This window comes from Ochotona curzoniae, unplaced genomic scaffold (assembly GCF_017591425.1).
Source record: "Ochotona curzoniae isolate NIBS_2020 unplaced genomic scaffold, NIBS_Ocur_1.0 contig_2723, whole genome shotgun sequence".
In the NCBI taxonomy this organism is placed as follows: domain Eukaryota; kingdom Metazoa; phylum Chordata; class Mammalia; order Lagomorpha; family Ochotonidae; genus Ochotona; species Ochotona curzoniae.
The window spans coordinates 2,841,180-2,865,974 of record NW_024465573.1 but is presented as its reverse complement, the minus strand read 5'-3'; the positions used below and the strand labels follow the sequence as shown (position 1 = coordinate 2,865,974).

Here is a 24,795-nt window from a genome sequence, read left to right as displayed (position 1 = left end):
AGTGAGGCGCTAGAATTTTACATTGCAATTACTAACATGTCCTCTTTAGATAATTTGTTTTCGTTTAGCTCAGAGATTGTCCTTGAATCAAGACTAGTAATAATAAGGACAGGAGACAGATAGCTGGGTATTTTTGCAGCCTGAAATCTGTTTCAAAGAAAAAAAAAGGGACTTTGGAATTATCCAATTACATAATTGCTGCAAATAAAATTCACTAGGTAACTCCCAAGCCCTTTCCCTTTATTTTTCCAGATGTGAGCCTGGCTTTCAGCTGATAAACCATCCTTTTTGTCTTAGAATGTTAATTTTTTTTAGCAGAATAATTGCTCTCATTAAATGAAGTTTTCACCAGCAAACACTTCCATGTATTTGTGGAGCCATATTCTTTAGTACTTGCAAAAGTGAATTTTTAATCTTTTGGATTTATTTCACTTTGTTTACATAAGAGCCATTGATCAGAAGACTAAGATGAGCATAGACTTCATAAATCCTTGGAAACCATTGTCAGTTTTATAGTTTTTTAAAGAAGCATTAAAAACTTTACACTTAGACAAAAATTGAATTCACTGTTCATATGCATAAAAGATTTAATGGCATATAAATTGGGAATAATTGTTCTGTTTAAAAGGATTAAATTAAACCTAAATCAATAATGACATGTGCAGTTTCAATTTAACTGCCTACTTAAAATAAAGTGGCAAATAAATAACAGCTAAATGATTAATAGCAATGCTTTTATTCACCTCCTCAACAGGCAAAATGGCCAGTTATTGAATATTTTATTGTGAGTGCACAGGATGTTAATTGTACTAGAAACATGCTCTAATTTTAGTAATTTTTTGATTAAATACAATGCTGAACGTGAGGCTCTTCATTACATGGAGATTTGATTTTATTTTGTTTGAAGTTATCACAGTAAGTACTCAAATAGGGTCCATTAGAGCCAGCAAATCTCATGGCCTATGCATGGGAGAGCACTCCCACCCCTTCGCTCATCGCCTGCATGGCTGACCTAGGCAGCTAAAGAGGGGACCCTGCATCTGTTGTGTGAATGGCAACAAAAGAGTTGTGTACTCATTGTCTGCGTAACCTCTCTGTCACAGAGGGAGGAGAAGAGGTGCATGTTTTGTGTGCAGATCATTACCTATGAAAGGACACTCTACACTCATTTTGTCCCACTATGTTGACCTGACCCATGAAACACAATGGAGCTTCTTAGCACACAAGCCCAGAACAATGGAATTCTCTAGTATCATGTTCCATCCCAACCATTAGATTTGTTCCTGTGAAGTATTACAGCTTTCCATGCTCATGATTTTTGCAAAGCACAACATCCCATTTGTTTCAGCATGTTTTGCATCAAACTAGGGGTTGTTGTAAGACTGTCATTGCCGGTATAAATGGTGCAGCTTAATGAAAGCTCCTAACAGAGCCTCATTTGCAGACTTAACCCTCCTATAGATGCGTCCTTTGGGTTTCTCTTCAAACAATTGGTTCAAGAATGTTTTTCTCTGTCAAAGCAACGCATTCATTTCCAAACCCTTTGGCTTTTCTAGGTTAATTTTAAACATCGTTCTTTTCTGTAGAATGTGATATTGCTTCTCCAGTCACCTAAGAATGAAAATTTGTTGAGGTGAGAAACTCCAGCCTTTTAGAGGTCTACAATAATGTTGCTCCCCAAGTTTTATCCCCCTCATATTAGCTTTCAGTAGACGTGAAACTATTCCATCATATGGAAACGCTGACATCTCTTAATCCTGTTTCTTAGATTGTTATTCAGACATTATCCACAGTGTTAGTTCTTCACTACCACTTAGTGCACCACAAGATGAAACCTTAGGCACTGGAAATTACTAAGGCCCTGGAGAGAAAAGAATCCCTTGAGCAGGATGCACGGCAACAATGTTGCATCATGGGGACCGCATGTAACACTCAGCAAGCCAAGACCAGGAACACAGAGCTCTCAGACACAGGCTTCCCCAGCACTGATATGACCCTCGCCCTGTCCCAGGAAGATAGTCCTAGACGTTTGCTTGTACTCATTTTGCACATAACAACGCTAAGAGGAAGGTACTGCTATCATCCTTGTTTTACCAATAGGGAGGCTCAAGCACAAAAGGTGATCAGTTTGCCCAAGTTCATGTAGGAATGACTGGTGCCAGGAGTTCAGTGTAGAAACATGGCGACCAGCTGGAGTGCACCAGTTTTCTTAGTGTCACTGCAGACATTGAAATCAGGGAATCCATTTTCTCTGTCCTTAAAGACCACCTACAAAAGCCATCATGGGCTTTCCTCAGTTAGTAACTCTTATAGGTCTATCATTGAATCATAGAATAATGGAGTTGTAATGGGCTTTGAGAGATCATCTAACAACAATGTAGAAATAAAAGGCAGACATAGTTCTAAAGATAAAGCAAGGTTAGTTCCTCCTCTATTCATTATTTTTAAAATTTTATATGGCATGAGTAGATTTAGAAGCATAGGGGGGTCTTCTCTCCACTTCCTCTCCTCCTTCCCTATATCCTCCTCTTATTGTTTGGGCAAAAGGTATTAAGATATGATAGTCATTTCTTTCACAATTACAAGCTTAACGTTCTGATATATAAATATATTGTGACTTGGCAAATATAAGAAAATGAAGAAAATAAAGTAACATAACATAAACATATAGTTTAAAATGGAAATTCTGTTACTTAGGGGGTAAAGACAAGTTTGTTTATTTGAAAGGCAGAATTACAAAAAAAAAAAAATGTGGGGGGGGGAGAAAGAGCTCTTCCATTGGCAGCTTGACTCCCCTGTAGCCACAATTGAGCTGGGCCAGTCTGAAGCTAGCAGCAGAAGTTTCTTCCAGGTTTTCACATGGGAACAGGGGCCCAAGTACTTTGGGCCATCTTCCAGTAATTTCCCAGGCCATTGGCAAGGAACAGGATGTGAAGTGGAGCAGCCAGCACTCAAACTGGTACCCATGTGGGATGCCGCCATCACAGACACTATGCCACAATGCCAGCTCCATGTTCTCCTTTCTAAGTACCCACAGCATCTTGTGTTTATTTATGCATCTGGTTATGCACCAATGAAAGAAAAATATTCAGACCTCCAATAGGATTAGTTATTACAGCTGGTGCATACAGCTTGTCCCACTCACCGGATGGTAAGATCCTGATTCTGCTTCTGTTTTGCTCCCTGCTTTATCTTCTGGGCCTGATACTCTGCCTGTACCTGGGGAGGTGCTCAGTACACAATCCACTGACACCCTAATGGACTGATGGACCAGTAACTTACTCACATCAGGCAGACTCTGCCACACTTGCTTCATTACCACCTGTAAGAATGATGCAACATTATCAGATAAGGATTAGGTTGCAGAGCTGACTGACGTGGTCAGGGCCAGTAAGCTCTGGGTCCTTGGGAGACTTGCATAAGCCTTGGAAGTCTCAGCTCTCTCAAGGACTAAGTGAGGCTACTGATAGTGCTTCCCTCGGAGTAGCTGTGAGGAACAAACTGAGGATTCCCCCCACACACAATTAGTTCTTGGATCAGCACATAGAAAATACTGCACAAGAGATCCCTAGGGTTAACGCCTTTGAAAGGTGGCCAGCCTGCTCTGAGCAACACAAGGTAGAGGACCGCCTTTCTGTCCAAAAAAGACCTTATCGCCTCTGCCAATAATCGCACCCAGAAACTCATCACTCTGACTCCAGAAGTGTTTATTACCACATCCGCCCTCTCAACTCTATAGTTAGTTTCATTCAGCTCAGACTCCGTCACAGAGTTTACAATGGTCCTTCAAGATCTGACATCTGCTTAACTTTGAGCTCTACCCCTTCTGCCTTACTCTCATTGTATCCATACATTCTCTCCATGTCATTTCCATTCTTCATGCCATCCCTCCCCCCATGCCGCACCCCGGCCTGGCCTCTGCCCCTGTCCTGTTTGGCCTAAGGTCTCGATTATGCCATCACTTCTACCAGAAGCCCTCTCCCTCCTCACAAGACAGGATTGGTTGTCCTGCTGGAATTTTGATGGTTCAAGCTTGTCATCAGAATACATGTCAAGCAAAATTGTTCACAGCTTACTCCCTTGTCTGTGCCAACACAATACAATGCTGTATCATTTGCCACTATGTCACTCAAGCTTAGTAAGTGCTCTAGAAAGAAATAGTTTTCAAATAAATGGAGAATGAATGAAAGGTAAATTCAGTTTCTGTTTTCAGCATAGCATGTATGTGGGAAAATAGATTCTTCATTGCGCGCGCGCACACACACACAAAGTATTCACTTAGATTAAGATAATTTTCAGGCTTTCTCCTACTAAATGATCATACTCAAACCTTACATTTGATTCAGTACAAGAAAAGCCCTAAACTCGTTCACTAATTTGCTTCCATGACAAAAGCTTTCACATGTTAAAATCTGACTTATTACCGTTAGTTTTTAAGAATAAATATCTAAAGTTGTATATGTGTTGGCTACAGCGTTTTAGAGACATAGTTCACTATTATAGAAGCATTTTCTTGAAAGGCAACGTTTCAAGAAAGTGAGAGAGATCTTCCAGCTACTGGCTCACATCCCACATGGCCACAACAGTCAGGTATAGATGAGTCTGACGCCAGGAACCTATACTTAATCTGGGTCTCATGCAGGTAACAGGGCCTCAGGTCCTTGGACAGTCTTCTGCTGCTTTCCTGGGTGCAATAGCAGGGAGCTTGATCAGAAGTGAAACAGCAAGGACTCAAACCAGTGTTCAGCTGCCAGCAATGTTTTTTGCCTCTCACACCCACAGCACAGTGTGTGTGCTAGGTCAGATGTGAGGAGTTTATGAAAACAGAGCCCAGGAGCTTATGAAGAAAAGACAAGCTTACCATTGTGAGAAGTTCAGTGAACACAAATATATAGAGCATTATGTGCAATCTTGTGAAATACATACACACACACATAGAAATGATCCCTATTTATAGATGAGAGAAACTTTATCGAAGGTGACACAGTTTGCCACAGATGCATGACAGGTAGTGAGAAACCCCGAACAGGGGGCCAGGTCTGTTCTAGTGCAAGTCTGGAATATGGCCCACTGGGTTAAATTGTGTCTTGTGTACATGGCTGTGAGTTGAGAGCCAAGGTAAAGGCCAGGCAGAGGCGGGATATTGTGTCCTTGAGACAGGACAGGCCCTGAAGAGCCCTGCTCATCAGGGCTAGCACCAGGTCACACTCCAGGGCTGGAGGCGTGATGAGGCCTGCAGTCGGATGTCCTATTTCCTGGTGATTGAAGCCCATTGCCAAGGGCCTGCACTGGAGGAGATTGTAGCTTGTCTCCTGTTTGGAAAGGAAGAGCAACCTATTTTCAAAAAGTTTCTCATCTTAATATGTGAACTAAAAAATTAAAAATAACGATTTAGTAAGGCTTGGGAGTTTTGGCTTTTTGCTCTGGTTTTTGCTTTATATCAAATCAAAGAAATCTAGGTCCACATTAAGAAGAGCAAATTAGCATTAAGGGGACCATTAGTTTGTTTACCCAGCATAAAATTATGTCCTCTGTAAACGGGAATATCAAATAGCATAAAAAGCCTGGGTGATTTACATTTTCTTTTTGATTAGAGGATTGCATCCGCTGTACTCAAGGAAGGAAAATCTCTCCCATTTAGCTTTTGAAGATCAAAGCAGCCGTTAAATATACCGTATTACCAGCATTTTTTTTTTCCTTTTTTGGTTAAGACTAGAGGGATGCTTTACAAATTGAGATTGTCTTGGGAAAAAGAGGACTTCATTTGGGGTCAGGTGTACCGACTATAGACTGCTCACTGCCCCCCGGAGGACCCTATGCTTAACTTTCAATTGAAATAGAGTTGCCCTCGCACTCGAAGCACACACTGACCTACCTGCTGGAGTTGTGTGCAAACGTTACCACGAGCCTTTCAGCAAGCCAGTCTCATTCTAAGCTGTGAGGATCTTGCTGTAGTTCATTTGATAAAATCTGCAGCAAGAAAAAGAAGTGAAAAGCAGTCACTGAAAAGAGAAATGAACCTACAGAGCTGTTTTGTCAGGATGAAGTCTGGCTTTCCTCCCAACAGGAGCAGGCCAAGGCAAGTGTTGTCTAGGTGACAATCCAGATAAACAACCGTGTCTGTATACCACCAGCTAAAATGTGAAATACAATTTTATCTTCACCATCTGAAATATTGAGTCATTGTGGGTACGTGTAGTATCTTCTGAGTTACATTGATGTCGTGGGCCTTGCTTTTTTGTTTGTTTTTTGACATTTAGCACTGAACCACCTTCCATTTTTATTTTGAATTTCAAAGAACTTGGGAAATTCATTTTTGCCATTTTGTTTGGGGAACCAACCTAATCTTGAGCAAGGTCTCTAATATGCAGCTATTCAAAGGAGATATATAAGAGGAAGATGAGTATTGGTTTATAATAAAATAATCAAGTGAATATAATTAGTGAACTCATTTTGATTAAGGACTTGCCATTTCTTTTTCTGCTTTGGGCAGCCAACAACCAATGAAAGAGAAATATTCAGACCTCCAATATGACCCAAACTGGAGTAAGAAACAGGAAGAGCAGCAGTTGGCTTTGGGTGGGTTGTCGGTGTCAGCAGAGAGCTTGCTAGAACCCCTGCCTCTGGATCCACTCTACCCTTACAAGGTGACCTCAGTGGAACTCCCAGGAGAGGAAGACGAGCAGGAAAGGACTCTGCAGAGCGCCACCTCGTTACTCGGGAGTGAATTTTTAAGCACAAACTATGAGCACAGCACGCCTAGCAGTGAGCCGTTTTCGGAGCTGAGCGACAGTGACCTGGAGGAGAAGTCAAGCAACCTGTCACAGTACGTGAAGAGTTCAAGTTCACACAATGAGGTTTTCCTGTCGGAATCACGTGGCCGTCGGCGAAAGAAGTCCAAACAATATTTTGTGGAGAAAAACAAGCTGACCCTGGGATTGCCCACTCCTAAAACAGACTCTTATCTTCAACTTCACAATAGAAGAAAGGGAGAAACCCACCTGGAGCAGGTAGGTGGAAGCTGCTTAACAATCTCCTCTGAATTAGAATTCCTCTGGGAATTAGCTGTTGCTTGAGATAGCTGGCTGTCTCTGTCTCTCCCTTTGGGGCAATGATGTCATTGTAACGGCCTGGCATTGTGAATCAGACTGCCCTGGTAGCGTGAGAATGATTCCAGATTCCCAGCAGCAAAGAAAAGCTAACAGTGGTTTTCAGGCCAATGACTGCTGTCATTCAACTGTGGTGTCTCCCAAATTTTTCCACCTCAGAAATTATGGAATTTTTAAACACTGTATATTCCAAGAGATTCAGGGCTGAGTATTCAATTCTCTGTGAAAATTGCCTTTATTTCCATCATAACATTGTTTTTTCAAGACTATTATATCCCCCCTACACATGGAAAGTACCATGACATACATCAGCTACCAATCAGAAGTGATTTTCAATTCAGACTCTGTATACACATTGGGCGATCATGGGTGGTAGACAGACGGCAACACGTGTTTTAAATATTCTTTTTTTAAATGATTCTATTACTTTGGCAAAAGCCATTGATAATTTTGTCACACCATACTTTGACTGTCCTTCTTAAATTATATGATTCCATTAAAACTTGGTCTCTTCGCCTATACAACAGGTGCTGTGGCACATCAGGTGAGCTGCTAGTTGGGATGCCTGCACCCCTATAAGTGAGCCCTCTTCAGATCTACATTTCTAATCCTGCTTTCTGCTAATGAACACTCCCCGAGACAACAGATGATGGCTCCCGTACTTGGGGTCCCTGACACCCACTTGGGAGATCTGGACTGACTTCCTCGCTTTGTCCTAGCCCCGCCTCAGATAGCACAGGCTTTTTGTAGCAGTGAACCAGCAGATGAAAGATATTTCTCTACCTTCTTTCTCCCTCTTTCTGTCTCTGATTCTCTCTCCCTCTCTCTCTCTCTCTCTCTCCCCCCATCCATCTGTCCCCTCAGCCTTTTAAATAAACAAATAAACCTTAAAAAAAAATACTAAAAAAAAATACTAAATGCTCTGGCTTCATCATCTGGTTATTTTGAAGGTAAATTCAGTACCGAATAATTAATGCCAAACTGTTGGAGCCACAAAAGTTCATTCTGTTTCATGGGAACACGTAAAGATTTCATCATCTCACCTCTTGGCAGACACGCCTGTGCACACAATGAAAAGAGGGTGAATTGGTGAATCAGCAGAGTCCACCACCCTCATTGGAGAAGGGCTTGAGATTCATCGCCCACCAATGTGGGGATCCTTTTCAATTAAATGAAAGAGAGATTTATTATGTGTAATGTAGATGCTGCTAATCCTATTTCGGATCCCAGTTGGGATTATTTAAAGTAATCTAACGTACTCCTAAGTATCTCCTGATGGAGAAACATAGATGAAGTGGATGAACATTTGTGGATTTTATAAGAGAGGTTTATTTGATTTTATTTGATAGGCAGAGTTACAGAAAAGAGAGAGAGACTTTCTAAATGCTAGTTTGCTCCTCAAATGGTTGACCAGGGCTGGGCCAGACCAGAACCATGATCCAGAAGCTTCATCCAGATCTTCCCCATGGGTCCAGGGGCCTAAACACTTGAGCCATCTGCCACTGCTTTCCCTGGCCATTAGCAGGGAACTGGATTGAAAGAGAAGCAGCCAGGTCTGGAACTGGTGCCCCTGTGGAACACCGCTGTTGCAGATCGCGGCTCTACCCGCTGTGTCACGATGCTGGCCTCATCTATAGATTTTTTTTTTTTTAATTCAAAGACTTTTTTTTTACAATGTTCTTGGATTATGCGACACCTTTGCCTTTGTAACACATTAAAATAAAGGAACTGGAATCATATATTTAGCTGAAATTCTCAAGCAACTTTCAACATTCTTTACCCAATTTTAGTTTCATCATTATTTCATAAAAGCCACGTGAAATTTTGAATTTTGTTTATTTGCTTGCTCATTTAAAAATATAAAGCCAACAGTCCAATATCCATGAAAAGTATTTAGCTGGTAATTTTTCCTAAACTTGAAAAATACTTTTTTGTTACTTTAAAAATGTTGGGCCCAGCGACATGGCCTAGTGGCTAAAGTCCTCGCCTTGAACGCGCCCCGATCTCTTATGGGTGCCGGTTCTAATCCCAGCAGCCCTAGCTTCCCATCCAGCTCCCTGCTTGTGGCTTGGGAAAGCAGTCGAGGATGACCCAAAGCCTTGGGACCCTGCACCCACATGGGAGACCCAGAAGAGCTCCTGACTCCTGGCTTAGGATTGGCATAGCATCAGCCATTGCAAGCCACTTGGGGAGTGAATCATTGGACAGAAGTTCTTTCTCTCTGCCTTTCCTCCTCTCTGTATATCTGACTTTGCAATAAAAATAAAATAAATCTTTAAAAAAATAAAAATAAAATAAAAAATGTTCTTAGGGCCAGTGTTGTGATACAGTGCCAGCATACCATCTGGGCACTCATTGGAGTCCTGACTGCCCCACTTCCAGGCCAGCTCCCTGCTGACGTGCCTGGGAAAACAAGGAAAGACAGAAGAGAGGGATAAAAATATGTATCATCACTGGCTATTCAGTAGCACGTTACTTAACTCCATGGTGCTATAAATCTTTTTGTTTCTGTTGTTGATTTTGTTTCATGTATTCTCCTTTAAGAGAATGCATAGTAACTATAGTAGAGATTGTCATATCCAGTTGTGAAGATACAATGCAGTACGTATATTTACTGCCAAATCAAAGATGGACTCCCAATGAAATTGCTAAATATATCTTGATCGTAGGATGCTAGATTGTCTGCCATTGTCTGTACCAGCAATGTTAGGACACAATTAAATAACAGATCGATGGACTTATGAAGTATTGTACTATAGTAATAATATGGGGAAAATCAATCTGGGGGAGGGAATAAAAGAAGGGGGTGGGAAAATACCAGAGCCTATGGAATTGTACCATAAAATTTAAAATAAAATAGGAAAAAGCAAACAATGTATCATATTTTCTGTACGCATAAACAATTGTGGAAGGCTATAGAGGTAGTTGATTATAGAAGAAAGAAGGGAAATAAATGGGAACATCTAATTTTATACTTTTTCATATCTCTTACTTTAACAAATAATCTGTGTCTTTAGTTGAAACTCATGTTACAGATAAACAGAGGCAGAGAGAAAAGCATAGACAAGGTCAGACACAGAAGGAATATTCCTTCCTCTTGTTCACTCCCCTAGATATGTACAACAGCCAGGATTTGATCAGTCTAGAGCCAGGAGCCAAGAATTCCATGCAGGTCTCTCATTTAGGTTGCAGGGACCCAACCACCTGAGCCACCTTTACCTCCCGGTGCATTCTTTAGCAGGAAATCATAAAGAAGAACAGAGCTGAGACTCAAACCTGAACACGTCAGCATGCGATGAAAGTGTCCCAAGCCGTGGCTCAACTGCCTCCCCAAACATCCAATTCATAGCTCTTACTTTTGAACTATATGAATGTGTTGCCTTCTTAAAAATTAAATTGGAATCTAGTAGCAAAAAAAAAATAGATCTTGTACAGATAACTGTAATATACGCTGTGTAGTTACCTGTATAACTGATTAATACGTTAACCTAAATTGTACTTTTTTGGTAAATAATGGTTCAAAGTAGAACCATTGCTCTTAAATTCAATTTTTCCATATTTTGGCCATTTTCATAGATCTGTTGAGTGTACATTAAATGTGCTTTGCTTTTTGTTTGTTTTTAACCATTTTTGTTTTTAACCATTTTAGGGATTTTTTCTCTTCTACTCACTTCCCCTCCACCCACTGATTTCTCTATATTCTTGCAATAGAATAGTTCTTCAAAAACAGTCACAAGTCCTGTCAAGACATATTTAACAGTTTCATCGGGAGTCTTCCTTTTATTCAGGAGTAGAAATGCATACTGCAATATATCTTCATTTCTCAATATGATAATCTCTATTACACAGTTCCTCCAAATGAATATTTCCCATGTGCATGTTTGCCTGTGTATCTATTGACCTTATATTTTATATGAAGGTTGCCTTATATCAGAGAAAACATATGATATTTGTCCTTTGGGGATTGGCTTATTTTCACTGAGCATAATGGTCTTTAGCTAGGACCATTCTGTTACAAACAAATGGAACAATTTCATTCTTTTATTAATGGCTGAGGACTTTCCACAGAGCAGATATACCATGGTTTCTTTATTCATTCCTCTTTTGGTGGGCATCCAGGTTTTTCCATGTCTTTGCTATTGTAGATTTGCTGCAGTAAATATAGGATTACAGGTCATTTTTTCATATGCAGATTTAATTTCCTTTAGATATATTGCCAGAAATGGGATAGCTGTGTCATATGGCAGATCAATTTTTCATTGGTTTTAGTACTCTTCATACTAACCTGTACTCCCACCAGTAGTGATGGAGGTTATATTTCTCCCCGCATCCATGCCAGCAGATATTGTTAGTAGAGTTCTGAAGGTAAGCCAATCTTATTAGAGTTGGGTGGAACTTCAGTGTGTTTTTTTTCATTATATTTCCCTGATAGCTAGGGAGCCTGAGCATTTTTTCATATGTCTGTTAGCCATTTCAATTTGTTCTTTCAAAAAATGTCCATTCAATTTTTAAATTTGTTTTGTTTTTTATGTAAATTCAATTTTTCCACAACTTTTTGGCCATTTTTCCAAGATCTGTTGATTGTACATTTAAGTGCACTTTGAATACTTGAACACATCATGTGAGAAGCAAGGAACTGATGTGAAAACCAACACACACTAGAGGGCACCTGAGTATCACAGCACACAGTAACCTTGCTGGGGGACTAAAATTCTGGGCTTTTATTCGCAATTTGTGCGGTAGCCAAAAAGTATTTGTCTCAACTCGTTATAGTTTGGGTCAATTTATGGTCTACCATGAAAGGAAATTGTGTTCTGAAAAATGAATTACCTCTCTCTCTTGCTTCTATTATGACTTTGAAGGTAGATGAAGGTGAAATTTACAATGATTTCAGGAAAAAGCCATAAGTGCTTTATGCATGTTATTTGGCTCTTACCTTGTAATTTCTTGAAAAGATATTGTACCTGTCTGAATGGGGAAGGTTGTTCAGTTGGGTACAGTCTTCAAGACAATATGAAGCCACAAATAGAATCCACCATCCACTCTGTGGACAGACCCACCTTTAAAACTATTACTCAGACAATAGCTGGTTCAGCCAATAAAATACTGGTTGAGCACCAAGCACTCAATGCTGTTCTGCTCAGTGCCAGGTGTCAGACACCTAATGTTCCTGTCTTTTGGAGGCTTCCATCCCAGTCCTGTGACATGGACAAAAAACAAGCAGCAAAATATTTTCAGGTACTGACCAGCAACTTGAAGGAGACAGAATAAACTTTATTTAATAAAGTAATGAGAAGGACTACAAGGAAGCCTCAAAAAGTGTTTGGAAAATGGAATTACCTGACGGCCTGGCCCAGTAGGTTTATCTACCAGTTACAAAACACTGACATCCAATAGCAGAGTACCAGTTTGAGTCCCAGATGCTCTGCTTTCAACCCAACTTCTTGCTGCTGTGTCTGGGAAGGTATCAAAAGGTAATTCAAGTACCTGGGCTCCCGCCATCCATTTGGGAAACCAGCATGGAGTTCCAGGATCCTGTGTTGCCCTGTATAAGCCATACTTCATGATAGGAAACTTATGAATAACTTTAAGACATACACAATGTTTTGTACTTTGGTATAGAAATACCATTGATCCCATCGTTATGTTGCTAATGTGACTCTCGTTATCTTCAAACCAGAATTCAAACTCTTTAGAGGAGCATGAGAGGATCCTTTCTGCCCCTGTAGCCTCCTCGCTTAGCACGTCCACCTGCTTCATAAGCTCCAACCAAACCCTGGGGACGCTTCCCAGACCCAGCATTTCCTATGGGCTTCTCTTGGTTCAAGCTCATGATGTGTTCTGCCCTGCCTGACCCTCTTTTTGAGACTTGGGTCATTTTCTGGGTATCTTTTCTCCCACTCTCTCCTCCGACCTGCTTCTTCATCCCTGAACAGCTACCCTGGAACGCACAATGCCATGTGGCACTATTTTGTTTCTACATCTCTGTGTTTTCACCTGTGAACTCATTAGGTTATGAGCTTAAAATCCAATTTTAATGACTATTTCTTTGTTCTAAAATGCCACTGTTTTTAAAATGAAGAATACACCCCTGTGTGAACTAACATGCTGTTAACACTGAAATTCAAAGTCAAAAGATCTGATTTGAGTGCCATTGTTATTGCAGTCATTTCCTGCCTTGAGAAATAATGCAAACCCTTGCTGAGCCTTGACTTTGCTCATTAGGGTGGGCTTCTAGTTACTTGTCTTCTACCACAGACTCAGGAGTATCAGGATAATCAAATGACTGGTTGTACAGGCAGGCTTTTTAAAGGCATGAAACCACATATAAAAATAAATGTTGCATTTGTTGTAATGATGTTGATTATCAAATGTTTGGTTTGAATTTGCTGTCTCCTACTAGATAAGATTACTAAGTGCCCTGCTGCTATTCTTTTCCATTGCTGGGAAATTCTCAGTGCCACTCTGGGTTGTCTAAAAGACGAAGCCTCGCCTTTATTTAAATTATAATTATCTTTTCATAATCACTCTATTTAGTCAGAAACGGAATTTTTTTAATCTTTTTTTTTTCCAGTCTGCTGGTGCTTGGGAGTCCCACCTTTCCTATTATCCTTGTAAAAAAAAAAAAGACTCTTCCATGATTACAAACTCTGTAGACATTCATTGACAGACAGATTTTCTTATTTTTGCCCTGTGTTAGCTAAGCACCACAAGAGCACTTACGACAGCATAATTTCAATTGAATGTTATAGCTTTTTCAATACAGGACACTTCTTAAGCCACCTTTCTTGTGTGTGCCGTTTGGCACTTAGTTGTTTAGCTATCCATTTGTATGATCTACAGAGTGACACTTCATTAATCTGACATTATTGAGGAGGGACCCATCATGAAAGCATGCCCTTTCAGCCGCCAGAAATGTCATTTAATTGATCCAACTTTACTGCTGGTTTTCAAAAACGTAGCTAGTGAACATAGTCATTCCGTGCTGTCTTACCCAGGGCCTGTTCTGTAGCAATCAGAACCTGGGGTGACTGGCAAGTCATTCTTTGCCTCTTTAGCAAATGACACCGAGTCCGCAGTCATTTTACTCTGCTCTCAGTATATCTGTTCTTATGGAGCCGGCAGCCTAAAGGGAAGCGGACTTGTAAACAATGATCACCATGTGAAAACTAGGTTGAAATACAGGTTGGACATTCCTAATCCAAAAATCCAAAATCTGGAATGCCTAAGAGCTGAGACTGCTTAAGCACAATGTGCTGCCACAGAGGAACTCCAACCCTGACCCCATGTGACAAGTCAAACCACAGGCACATTAAAATGATTGTTAAGACTTCTTTGGACCTCTGTGTATTACATGTGTGTGAAGCATAGATAAACCCCATGTCTTGACTTGGATCCCATCCTCTTTTTGTTAAGATTTATTTTATTTTTGAGTTCTGGCTGTGGGGTTGCGACAAAAGCAGCTCCCTGTAGTGTGGTGGCTGGGGGCAGAGGGGTGCCCCAGCCAGGCCAGACCCAATGCTGGGGACTCGGGCAGTGACTGAGTCCTAGGCTTTCGGCAGCCAGCGCACCAGGGATATGTAATTGCTGCCTAGGAACACACATGAATAAGGCCAATGTGAGTCTAGGTGAGGGATGAATTCTGGGTGATTCCCAGCAACCTGGTCCCAGAACTTTCTGGCAAGCATGGGAACTGAGACCTGGTGGTTTGGAGGGGAAAGTTCATAAGATCTATTTGAGTCAGACCGATTCACCAGCCCACATGGGAGTCCGGAGATGGACTGTTAGTATAGAGCATCATTGACTGCCACATACCAGTCCACACGAAAGCAATGGATGGGGGCTTGTCTGGCAGGGCTAGGTGCCAGTACCTGCATGGGTGGTAGAACAGTGGGATGGGTCACACATGGCAGGGTCAAGACACTAACCAGCACACAAGAGAACCAGGTCCAGGGGTAGTCTCTGGGATAAGTGTGGGTCCAACACTGGAAATACAAGTCCCACTGGTTAGCTCACAAGCTGGGGTGGTGATGGACTGAGCTAGGTGTGACCATGGAACCTGCCATCACTTACAGATAAAACAACTAGCAGTCTGGGCAGGTCAAGGCAGCAGCACCCAAAAGTACATCCTAAAATAGGATGTGGGGTGGGCCGAGCCACAACTGGAAGAGGGTAGACCAGGCAGGGCTGAGCAAACCTCCTTAACTCGTAAGAACAGAAATCAGGAGGGAAGCACAGGTCATTCCAACCTAGGCTCTTACATCAACTGGTCTGCGTGAGCCAGGGATACTAGGCCACAGCATTGAAGGCAAAGGCTGAAACAGGTGAGGGGTTAAGCCAACTGGGTCAGAGCACCCACTGGCACGCATGTAATCTAGGGCTGGGAATAGACTCGGTTGTGGAGCTGTACAAGTACACCCTTGCTGGGTTGGGGATTCCATGGGAGAGTATGGGGGGCCATAGTGGGGGCTGTGTTCTGGTCTGGATATGGCTGCAATCTGCCTTGGCACAAGTGTGAGCTGGGGCTGGGCACACCTAACCAAGCTAGACACCAGCACTATCTGGTGCTCTGGAGAACCTGTGTAGATGTAAGACGGACTAGGCTAGGTCTCTGCTCCTACTGAGCCATGTGTGAGCAGTGTCTAGGTATGGACAAGCCTTGGTTGGGCTAGAAACATCCAACAGTAAGAACCAGAATGTATTGAAGGCCAGCAATGAGGGCTGGCCCATGAACCCACCAGTAGGCGCAAGATTTGGCATAGGGAAAGGTTCTGATGGAGGAGCTTGGGAAACTCCTCTGTAAGGACACGGTCCCTGCAGGTGAGCACAAGAACCGCAAGAGAGCAGCCCAGACCAGGCCAGAGAAAAATACTCACTGGCATACATTTGGCATAGGTCGGGGCCAGACCAGGCTGAACAAGGTCACATCACCTGCTGGCAAAACCAAGCACCAGAACAGAGTGTGGGTCGGGACAGGTTCGATCACAAGACAAACCAATGTACATTACAGAATGCCAAGGTGAGGTGAGCCCATACCAGATGTGGTCGCAGCACCCAAAAAGCACACGTGAGAACCAGGGAGGAGGGGGCAAAGCTGGCAAGGGGAATGTGGGCTCCCCTGCTGGACAACTATTCCACCTGGAGAGTGTGAGTCAGGATGGGGGCAGACCAGACTTGGCAGGGCTGCAACACCTGTGGGCCTCATATGAGCTAGATTAGGGAAAAGCCAGGCTGAGCTGACTGTTCAGACCGGTGCAAGCAAAAATTAAGAGTGGGTGAGGGTTGTTTGGGCATTGCCAGCATCAGCTGGCAGATGCTGGCACTGGAGGCTAAATCTGTTAAGTTAAACTCCAGAACCGGGCCCGGCGCGGTGGCGCAGTGGTTAAGGTCCTCGCCTTGCACGCCTGGGATCCCATATGGGTGCCGGTTCTAATCCCAGCGGCCCCGCTTCCCTTCCAGCTCCCTGCCTGTGGCCCGGGAAAGCAGTTGAGGACGGCCCAAAGCTTTGGGACCCTGCACCCGCGTGGGAGACCCAGAAGAGCCTCCTGGCTTCGGATCAGCATAGCATCGGCCGTTGCGCTCACTTGGGGAGTGAATCATCGGACGGAAGATCTTCCTCTCTGTCTCTCCTCTCTGTATATCTGCCTTTCCAATAAAAAAAAAAAATAAAAATAAATTTAAAAAAAAAAACTCCAGAACCACCTGGAGAGTGCATAATCCGGGAGTGGGAGTTGCCTAGTAGGGAGCTAGTGGGCACCTCCCTCTTGGGTTACCATTCCCACCGAAGAGCACGGAAACCAGGACAGGCGCAGAGGTGGCTAGACAGAAAGGCACCCACCAGTATGTGTGTGAGCTAGATAGTAGGGTTGATTGAGTTGAACGAGGCTTCAATGCCCATTGACATGTTCGAGAGCTAAATGGTATGTGGGACAGACTGAACAAGTCTGCGGTACATACTCCCATGCATGGGAACCAGGGTAGGGAGCAGGCCTGGTGGGGGGTTGGGGGAGTCGCCCCAACTAGGCTGCAGCTCCCACTGGTTTGAGTATGAAGTGGGTAGGATCAAGCTGGACCACAACACTCATTGGTTCAAGTGGAAGACAGGGCTGGAAACAGAACTGGCCCAGCAAGTGCAACAACCAGCATGAGCATAAGCTGACGGTGCCGGACCCTGTACTGGCAAGCACATGCAAGAATCAGGTCTGGGATCACCTCAGTCGAAGTTTCTTTGGAGATCCCTCCAACTGAACTGCTGATCTCAGAACCCCAACCACAAAGAGGTTATGTCAGCCAGTAGATTCTGAAGAGATTTCATTGCAATTGGAACGACGAAATTGGCAACAATTCAGAACTGTTGAACTATCAAAACTGCTTGAGCAGTTCCCTTGGAGCATGCCTCACATTGGGCACCTGGGATGGGTGGGAGGCTGGGTGGGGCTTCTCCCTTTGTTTCTCCCCTGACCCCAGATACAGGGGGAAATGATATTAGTGTGGAAACAATGGGCTTACCTACTTTCCTGTAGCCCTTGACTCTTTGTATACCCTAATCTACTAAGTAAGATTATAAACAAAAATAAATAAATAAACTTTTTAAAAATTATTTATTTGATTTGATTTTTATTGCAAAGTCAGATATACAGAGAGGAGAAGAGACAGGAAGATCTTCCATCTGATGATTCACTTTCCAAGTGGCTTGCAACGGCCAGTGCTGCACTGATACAAAGCCAGGAGCCAGGACCTTCATCTAGGTCTCCCACACGGATGCAGGGTCCCAAGGCTTTGGGCCGTCCTCAACTGCTTTCCCAGGCCACAAGCAGGGAGCTGGATGTGAGGCGGGTACAACAGGATTAAAAGCAGTGCCCATATGGGATCCCGGCGATGCATTCAAGGTGAAGACTTTAGCCACTAGGTCACTGCCCCAGACCCAGGTCCCATTCTTAACATATCTCACTGTGCATATGCGACATAATTCAAAATTGGGGAAAAAAATCCAAAAACCAAAAAACTTCTGGTCCCACACTACCAGATACCTAAGATGTCATTTGTGTTGGGTACATGTAAGGTCGGCAAGGTGACCCAGAATCAACTGTGCCTCCGTCTACCCAGAGGAGGGAATAATAAAATAGATTCTCTCTTTAAAAAAAAAAAATTATTTTTATTACAAAGTCAAATATACAGAGAGGAGGAAAGACAGAAAGGAAGATCTTCCGTCCAATGATTCACTCCCCAAGTGACCGCAACGGCTGGTGCTGCACCGATCCGAAGCCAGGAACCAGGAACCTCTTCCGTGTCTCCCATGTGGGTGCAGGGTCCCAAGGCTTTGGGCCGTCCTCGACTGTTTTCCCAGACCGCAAGCAGGGATCTGGATGGGAAGTGGAGCTGCCCAAAGCCCAAAGCTTTGGGACCCTGCACCCGCGTGGGAGACCCAGAAGAGCCTCCTGGCTTCGGATCGGCATAGCGCTCACTTGGGGAATGAATCATCGGATGGAAGATCTTCCTCTCTGTCTCTCCTCTCTGTATATCCGCCTTTCCATTAAAAATAAATCTAAAAAAAAAAAGAAGTTGTTAATGGGGGATTGAGTTGGGGGGTGGTAGTAAGGTTATTGCATAGAAAGGAGACATGTACAATGCTTTAATATTGTGAAAAAAAAACACTATGGATAAAATTTCCTATACAGTAGCAGCCTCTGACTACTTAAGTAGGAACTGATAGTTGGCAAATTGGTTAAACCAATTTTCTACCCAAGATCCAAGCCATTTTCTATCACTGTGGATTTGATTCACTAGTTTTACATTTTTGTTTCAGTTTAAAAGTGTCTGTGATTGCCAGTTTTACGCTTTTTAAAATATTTGTTTCATTTATTCAAAAGCCAGAGTTACAAAGAGAAAGATATCCCCATCTGCTGGTTTGTTCTCCAAATGACAGCAACAGCCAGCCCAAAGACTGGAGCCTGGGACATCCTGTGAGGATGTAAGTGACAAGGGCTCAGGAACTTGGGCCATCTTAGGCCATCTTCCATGGCTTTCCTGGGAGCATGCACAAGTAGCCGGGTTAGCAGGTAGCTGGACTAAAAGTGGAACAGTCGGTACTGTAACTGACTGGTACTGGGATGCGTGTGTCATAATCACTGCAATTACAGGTGTAATTACTACAATGCTAACTCCTGAAAACAAAGCGCAAATCATCTAAGAGCATAATCTTTTTAGATCTTATGAACATTTTTTCTGAATCTTTTTCGGTTTCTGGTCTCTATGTGTTATTTTGCGTTTATTAAATAAATCTAAATAATTTAGTTTAGTTCTCATGAAAATAACATCTCCAGGGACAGGTATGTGATGCAGTGGTTAAGTTGCCCCTTGGGATGCCAGCATCCCATGTTAGCATGCCTGGTTCCAGGAGTGGCTATCAGCTTCCCATCCAGCATCCTATTAATGTGCACCCACATCGGAGACTGGCGTAAGTTCCTGGTTTCTGGCTTTGGCCTATCCCATCCCTGGCTGTTGGGGGCTTCTGGGGAGTGAACCAATAAATAGATGGTCTCTCTCTCTGCCTTCCAAATAAATCAAAAATATAAAATTTTTTTTAAATCTTTCTGTTCATACCCGGATTTCTCCAGAATAATATTTAAGTAAATGTCGTAATTTTGACAAGCACGGTAAGAATAAACAAGTTTGAGAACAAATATAGAAGATTCTTATAAGCATACAGCTCAACTAAAGTAAGTGGAATTTCTGTCATCTATCAGAGAGAGGCTGCCAGCCACGGACAATTCATTTGGCTGTGGATCCCAGTGAGGTGTTATCAAGAAGAACTAGACAGTGTTGCTAACCCATAAAGTGGGTTGAGAAGGTACATGCTGCTACAGTTATATATCCCTGGGAGTTGTGAGAATGAGCCTGGGGGATAAAGGGTAGAGAAGATGGCAGGTGTCCTTTATGGAGGCCCTTGGCTGTCATGTAAAGACGAAGCTCTCAGAATCAATGTCCAAGGCCAGGAGCACCAGCATCACCTGGAAATTCACCAAAAGGTACAGATTTGGAGGCCTCATTCCAGTCCTCGTGAATTTGAAACTCTGGGACAAAACCCAGCAATCATATTTTACCAGCATTCTGAGTTATTCTGATATGTGACCAAGTTTTGGAAAAGTTTGGCCTTGAATGATTTCAGCAATGGAACAATATGAGCACAGTGTGCAAGTTTTGTGGCAAATGACTTAAAGAAAAACACCTTCATTATGACATCAGAAGCCACACTTACAAATTCCTTGGGTTTTTTTTAATGGAGAATTCAAATTAGTGGATAATTTATCTTCTTACATGGAGTATTCCTAAAAATCTCATTTGTATTCTCTTTTTGAAAGACAGAGAGAAGCAGGAATATAGAGCAATTTTCTATCTTTTGGTTCATTTCCCAAATGCCCATCATAGCTAGCTGAGTCAGGGCCAGGCTGAAAACAGATATCGAGAACTCAGTCCAATCTCTTCTGTGGATGGCAAGAATCCAGCGACCCAAGCCCTCACGGGCAGCCACCCAGAGAGCACTTGACCAAGAAGCTGAGTCAGGAGCAGAGCTAGGACTTCACCAAAGCACTACACTGTGGGATATGGGTGTCCCAAAGAACATCACCAGTCTCATTCGTTTTCTTGTCACTATCCAATGATTTTGTTAGCTTACTAATAATCTTCATTATATGTATCAAGTACTGGTACAAGTGCCTGGGATATGTCACTGAACAAGGAGGACCCAAAATCCAGCCTGGAGCCGGCACAGTAGCCTAGTGGCTAAAGTCCTCACCTTGTATGTGCAGGGATCCCATGTGCCAGTTTGAGTCCCAGCTACTGTGCTTCCCATCCAGCTCCCTGATTGCGGCATGGGAAAGCAGTAAAGTATGGTCCAAGCCTCGGGACACTGCACCCATGTGGGAGACTTAGAGTTCCTGGTTTGGGATCAGCTCAGCTCTGGCCATTGTGACCACTTAGGTAGTGAACCAGCAGATGGAAGATCTTTCTCTCTGTCTCTCCTTCTCTCTATAAATCTGACTTTCCAATAAAAATAAATAAAATATTTTTTAAAAAGAAAGAGATAAGCTTAAAAAAATTCCAGCCTTCATGAGGCTAATTTTTGTTAGGAGGAAACAACAGACAAAATAGAGAAATGAATGTGGGAGCAGGCGGCAAGTGCTAGATGCTTGCAGAAAGTAAGGAGAGGGATAAAACAGAACAGGTAAGGGCTGCAAGGTGAAGGAACACAAATTTTAAACAGGTTGTGGGACAGACTCTCAGAAGGGTATGCACTAGGAAAGAGGACTCCTGGGAGAGTAATAGCCAACAGCAAAGCTCAGTGATGCAGGGCTAAAGGGAGCAAGTGCTGGGACCAAGTGCTCAGTGGGAGGAAGGGGAGAGGAAGGCCCAGGACAGTACCCACCTTATTTTGTTGAACGGATGCTACCTGGACTAACAGAAATCACAAACCTAATCAGATAAGCAAGTAGGTTACATGGTTTTTCCCCTGAATTCACTGGAAATTGACTCTAGGACCAAAACTGGAGGATGGTCATGTCTGTCACATTTGTGTGTAGCCTATTTATATATTCCCATTCACTTTAAGTCATCTTTAGATGACCTATTAGAGTAAATAATGCAATATAAGTGCTACATGAAGAGCTGTTACATTGTATTATTTAGGGACTAAAGGTAAAGTTTTGAAAAAATGAATACATATCCAGTACAGATACAGTTTTGTTTTGTAATCTGTTTTACTTTCATTGTTATTTGAAAGGCAGAAAGACAGAGACAGAAATCTCCCATGTACTTGTTCTCTGCTCCAAACGCCTGCAGAAACTAAGGCTGAGCCAGTTCAAAGCCAGGGGCCAGGAATGCCATCCATGTGCCCCATTTATGAATAGCCAAATACTTGCAACGGCTTTCCTGCCACCTCCCGGGATGCACAATAGCAATAAGTTTACTGGAATAAGAGAAGTGAGGACTAGAACCAGGCACTCTGTAATGGGATGCAAGAATCCCAAGCAGGGACTCACCATTGTAATTTCTTTGTTTCCAAGTATTTTTGACTCACAGTTGGTACAATCTGTCTGAGTGAAAGCAAGTGTGTAAAATCCTTAGGTATTGAGGGTCAAGTATATGCATTCTGATACATCAGTCAAATTTACTGAGCATCTGTATGCCTGACATGTTCAGCGTCACCAAGGTCACCATGTAGCAAGTATGACATGTGGAGTGATACACTGTGTGGCGGCCACACACTGCTCCTTCCTTTTTCCTGCCTCTGTGGAATTTACAGTCCTGCAGGAACAACTAGCGTAATTACCTGGGTGAGACTTGTTATAAAAGAGAAAAGCACAAAGCATTAAGGCTGCTTGCTCGCATGCATCAAGCATAGCTTCTGCTGGAGTGTCAGGGAGGGCTTCCTGGAGGAAAGTGTGTTTCAGCCAAGGCTAGAATAATGAATAGAATGGTCAGAGTGAAGGAGATGGGATGAAATGAATCAGATGAAGCAAAGGAGAATTCCCAATGAATGGCCTGTGCACAGACTCGTAAATAATGGTGTCTATGGCCTATCAGCAGAACTGAAGGTAGTATTAGAGCAGGATGAGATGTTCTTAGAGAACTTGGATGATTAGGGGCAGTGGCAGTGGCAGAGCTCTCCAAGGTTTTTAAGTAGGTGACTGAGTATTCATTTGGGGGACTTATTTTGTTTGAGAGAGAAGAGAGAAAACGCAGAGTTGCTATGTGCTGGTTCATTTCCCAGATGTCTGTGATGCCTGAAGCTGGGCTGGTACTGGAGCCAGGAACTGGGAATCAATCCAGATATCCCGTGTGGATGGCAGGGACTCAAGGACTTGAGCAATCAGCTGCTACTGCCCAACTACTACCTGAATTAGTAGAAGACAGGGGTCAGAAACTAGAGCCAGGCATTTCCCCATGTGGGACATGATTGTCTTAACTGCTATGCTAAATGCCTGCTCCCAGTTTGAGGTTTTAAAAAAGCTCCAGTGTTTTACATGAAAAGTAAGTGTAAATAACAATAACATTCAGTGGTCTCAGCATCATCAAATTCCTGTTGAGCATCTACAAGTGCGTGCTGAATACATCATGAAATGTTCCATAGGAATGGAGAAAGTAGCCAAAGCATTTCATGTGTTTGGCCTCTCAACAGCTGAAGGATACAGACCCTGGGGTAGTTAAAGCAGCTGTGGGAACTGTCACTGCTGCAGCCTCACAACGGTGACTCCTGTATCGTCACGCACCTCAGCCTCCTTTGTGGGATTCATATAAACACAGGCAGTAGCAGGGCTGGCTTTAGCAGGTATAAACCAACACATCGCAAATTTGCTTAGAAGTGGGACAGAAATAAATACTTCAGATCACTGACTAACTCATAATAAAGAAATGCTCCCTGAATCCCATGATTATGCAGAAAAGAGAGAGATTAAATCGCAATATGTTGAACTGATGGTTAGCGAAAGCAAGCTTTAAAAAAAAATAAAGGGAGTAGGGGGAACTTTGGCTCCTTTCACTTGGAAATATGCAAGTTGTCAATACAATACCATCAAGGAGTGACACAAGAATCTAATAAACCAACAGATAAACATCAGGTCAGCAGTAAAAACAAAATCTAAAGGACAAAGGGGCAAAACCTCCAATGACTTCAGAACTTAATGGTAATATGCTTATTGGCGCATGTGTAAGTACGTATCTAAGCAGGTGCATTAATTCGTACACGGCTGTCCATAAAGCAGCAACTTTTTGTGGCACCGTCTGATTCTCTAAGAACCTGATGAGTTTCTTTGAGAGAGCAGCAGCAGCGCAATCTAGCTCAGCTGTACTCAATCTGAGTTGCTGTCCTCCCTACAAACCCTCACTTCAAAGCAAGGAACATAATGTACAATTTTTTAATGGCTCTAGACCCAGGCACTCAGACTCTCTGCTCTGCGCCTTACCTCAGTGTAAACACCTAATCAAGATTGCCTGCGCTTCAACAATAGCAGCCAAATGCAATTCGAGAACCATAAGCCTTTGAAGTCTTCCCTGCAAAGGCCGGTTTTCTAGTCTGGGATAATGACATGCCATGATTGCTGTCTTTGTTGTATCTTTTCAGTAGAGAAGCAATTATAGGCCCCAATTTAACAGAATAGACATTACACAGCTTATGATGCTCAAAATGCAATTTCATTTGATCATTTTCTCGATTTGATTGGTATTAATAGAATGGTTCACAAAAAAAAAAAAAAATAGCTGGCAGAGGTTGTGTCCCATTCCACTTTCAAAGAGATAATGTAGGAGTATGCTTCACTGCCTGGATCCACTCCCGGGGTGACTCAGCCACCGAGTTCCACCAAAATAGCCTGTGGAGGGAAACATTGTACATGCTGCGTTCTCACAGGGAGCGGAAGATCTTGTATTTTTAATTTGTAAACTTTTCGCCTGTTTAAGCTGTTCACAGGAGCCTATCCTTGCCAATCAAACAGTTCATATCACCAGGGATAAGCTAAATTAATACAGCCGAGTCCCTTTTATTCCTTAGGCATTTCTGAAAGTCAGGTCATCCACGTGTGAGGGGAAGGTGTATGAAAAAACCCAACTTGCGTCCCCCTGGCCTCCAGCTGACAGTGCGTCAGTGAGGTTGCCTCTCGGTGACTCACACAGAGGATTGTTTCCTTGCCTG

The 24,795-nt window shown here is 42.9% G+C and overlaps 1 protein-coding gene across 1 annotated transcript in view; it reads left to right on the top strand.

Annotated features, from left to right (window-relative positions):
• The window catches only part of JHY (junctional cadherin complex regulator), a 64,912-nt gene that overhangs the window by 8,122 nt on the left and 31,995 nt on the right, over window positions 1-24,795 (top strand). The window contains exon 2 of the mRNA XM_040977204.1: window positions 6,494-7,010. Coding sequence (XP_040833138.1) covers window positions 6,494-7,010 — 517 coding nt within the window. The remainder of the gene's footprint in view (window positions 1-6,493; window positions 7,011-24,795) is intronic.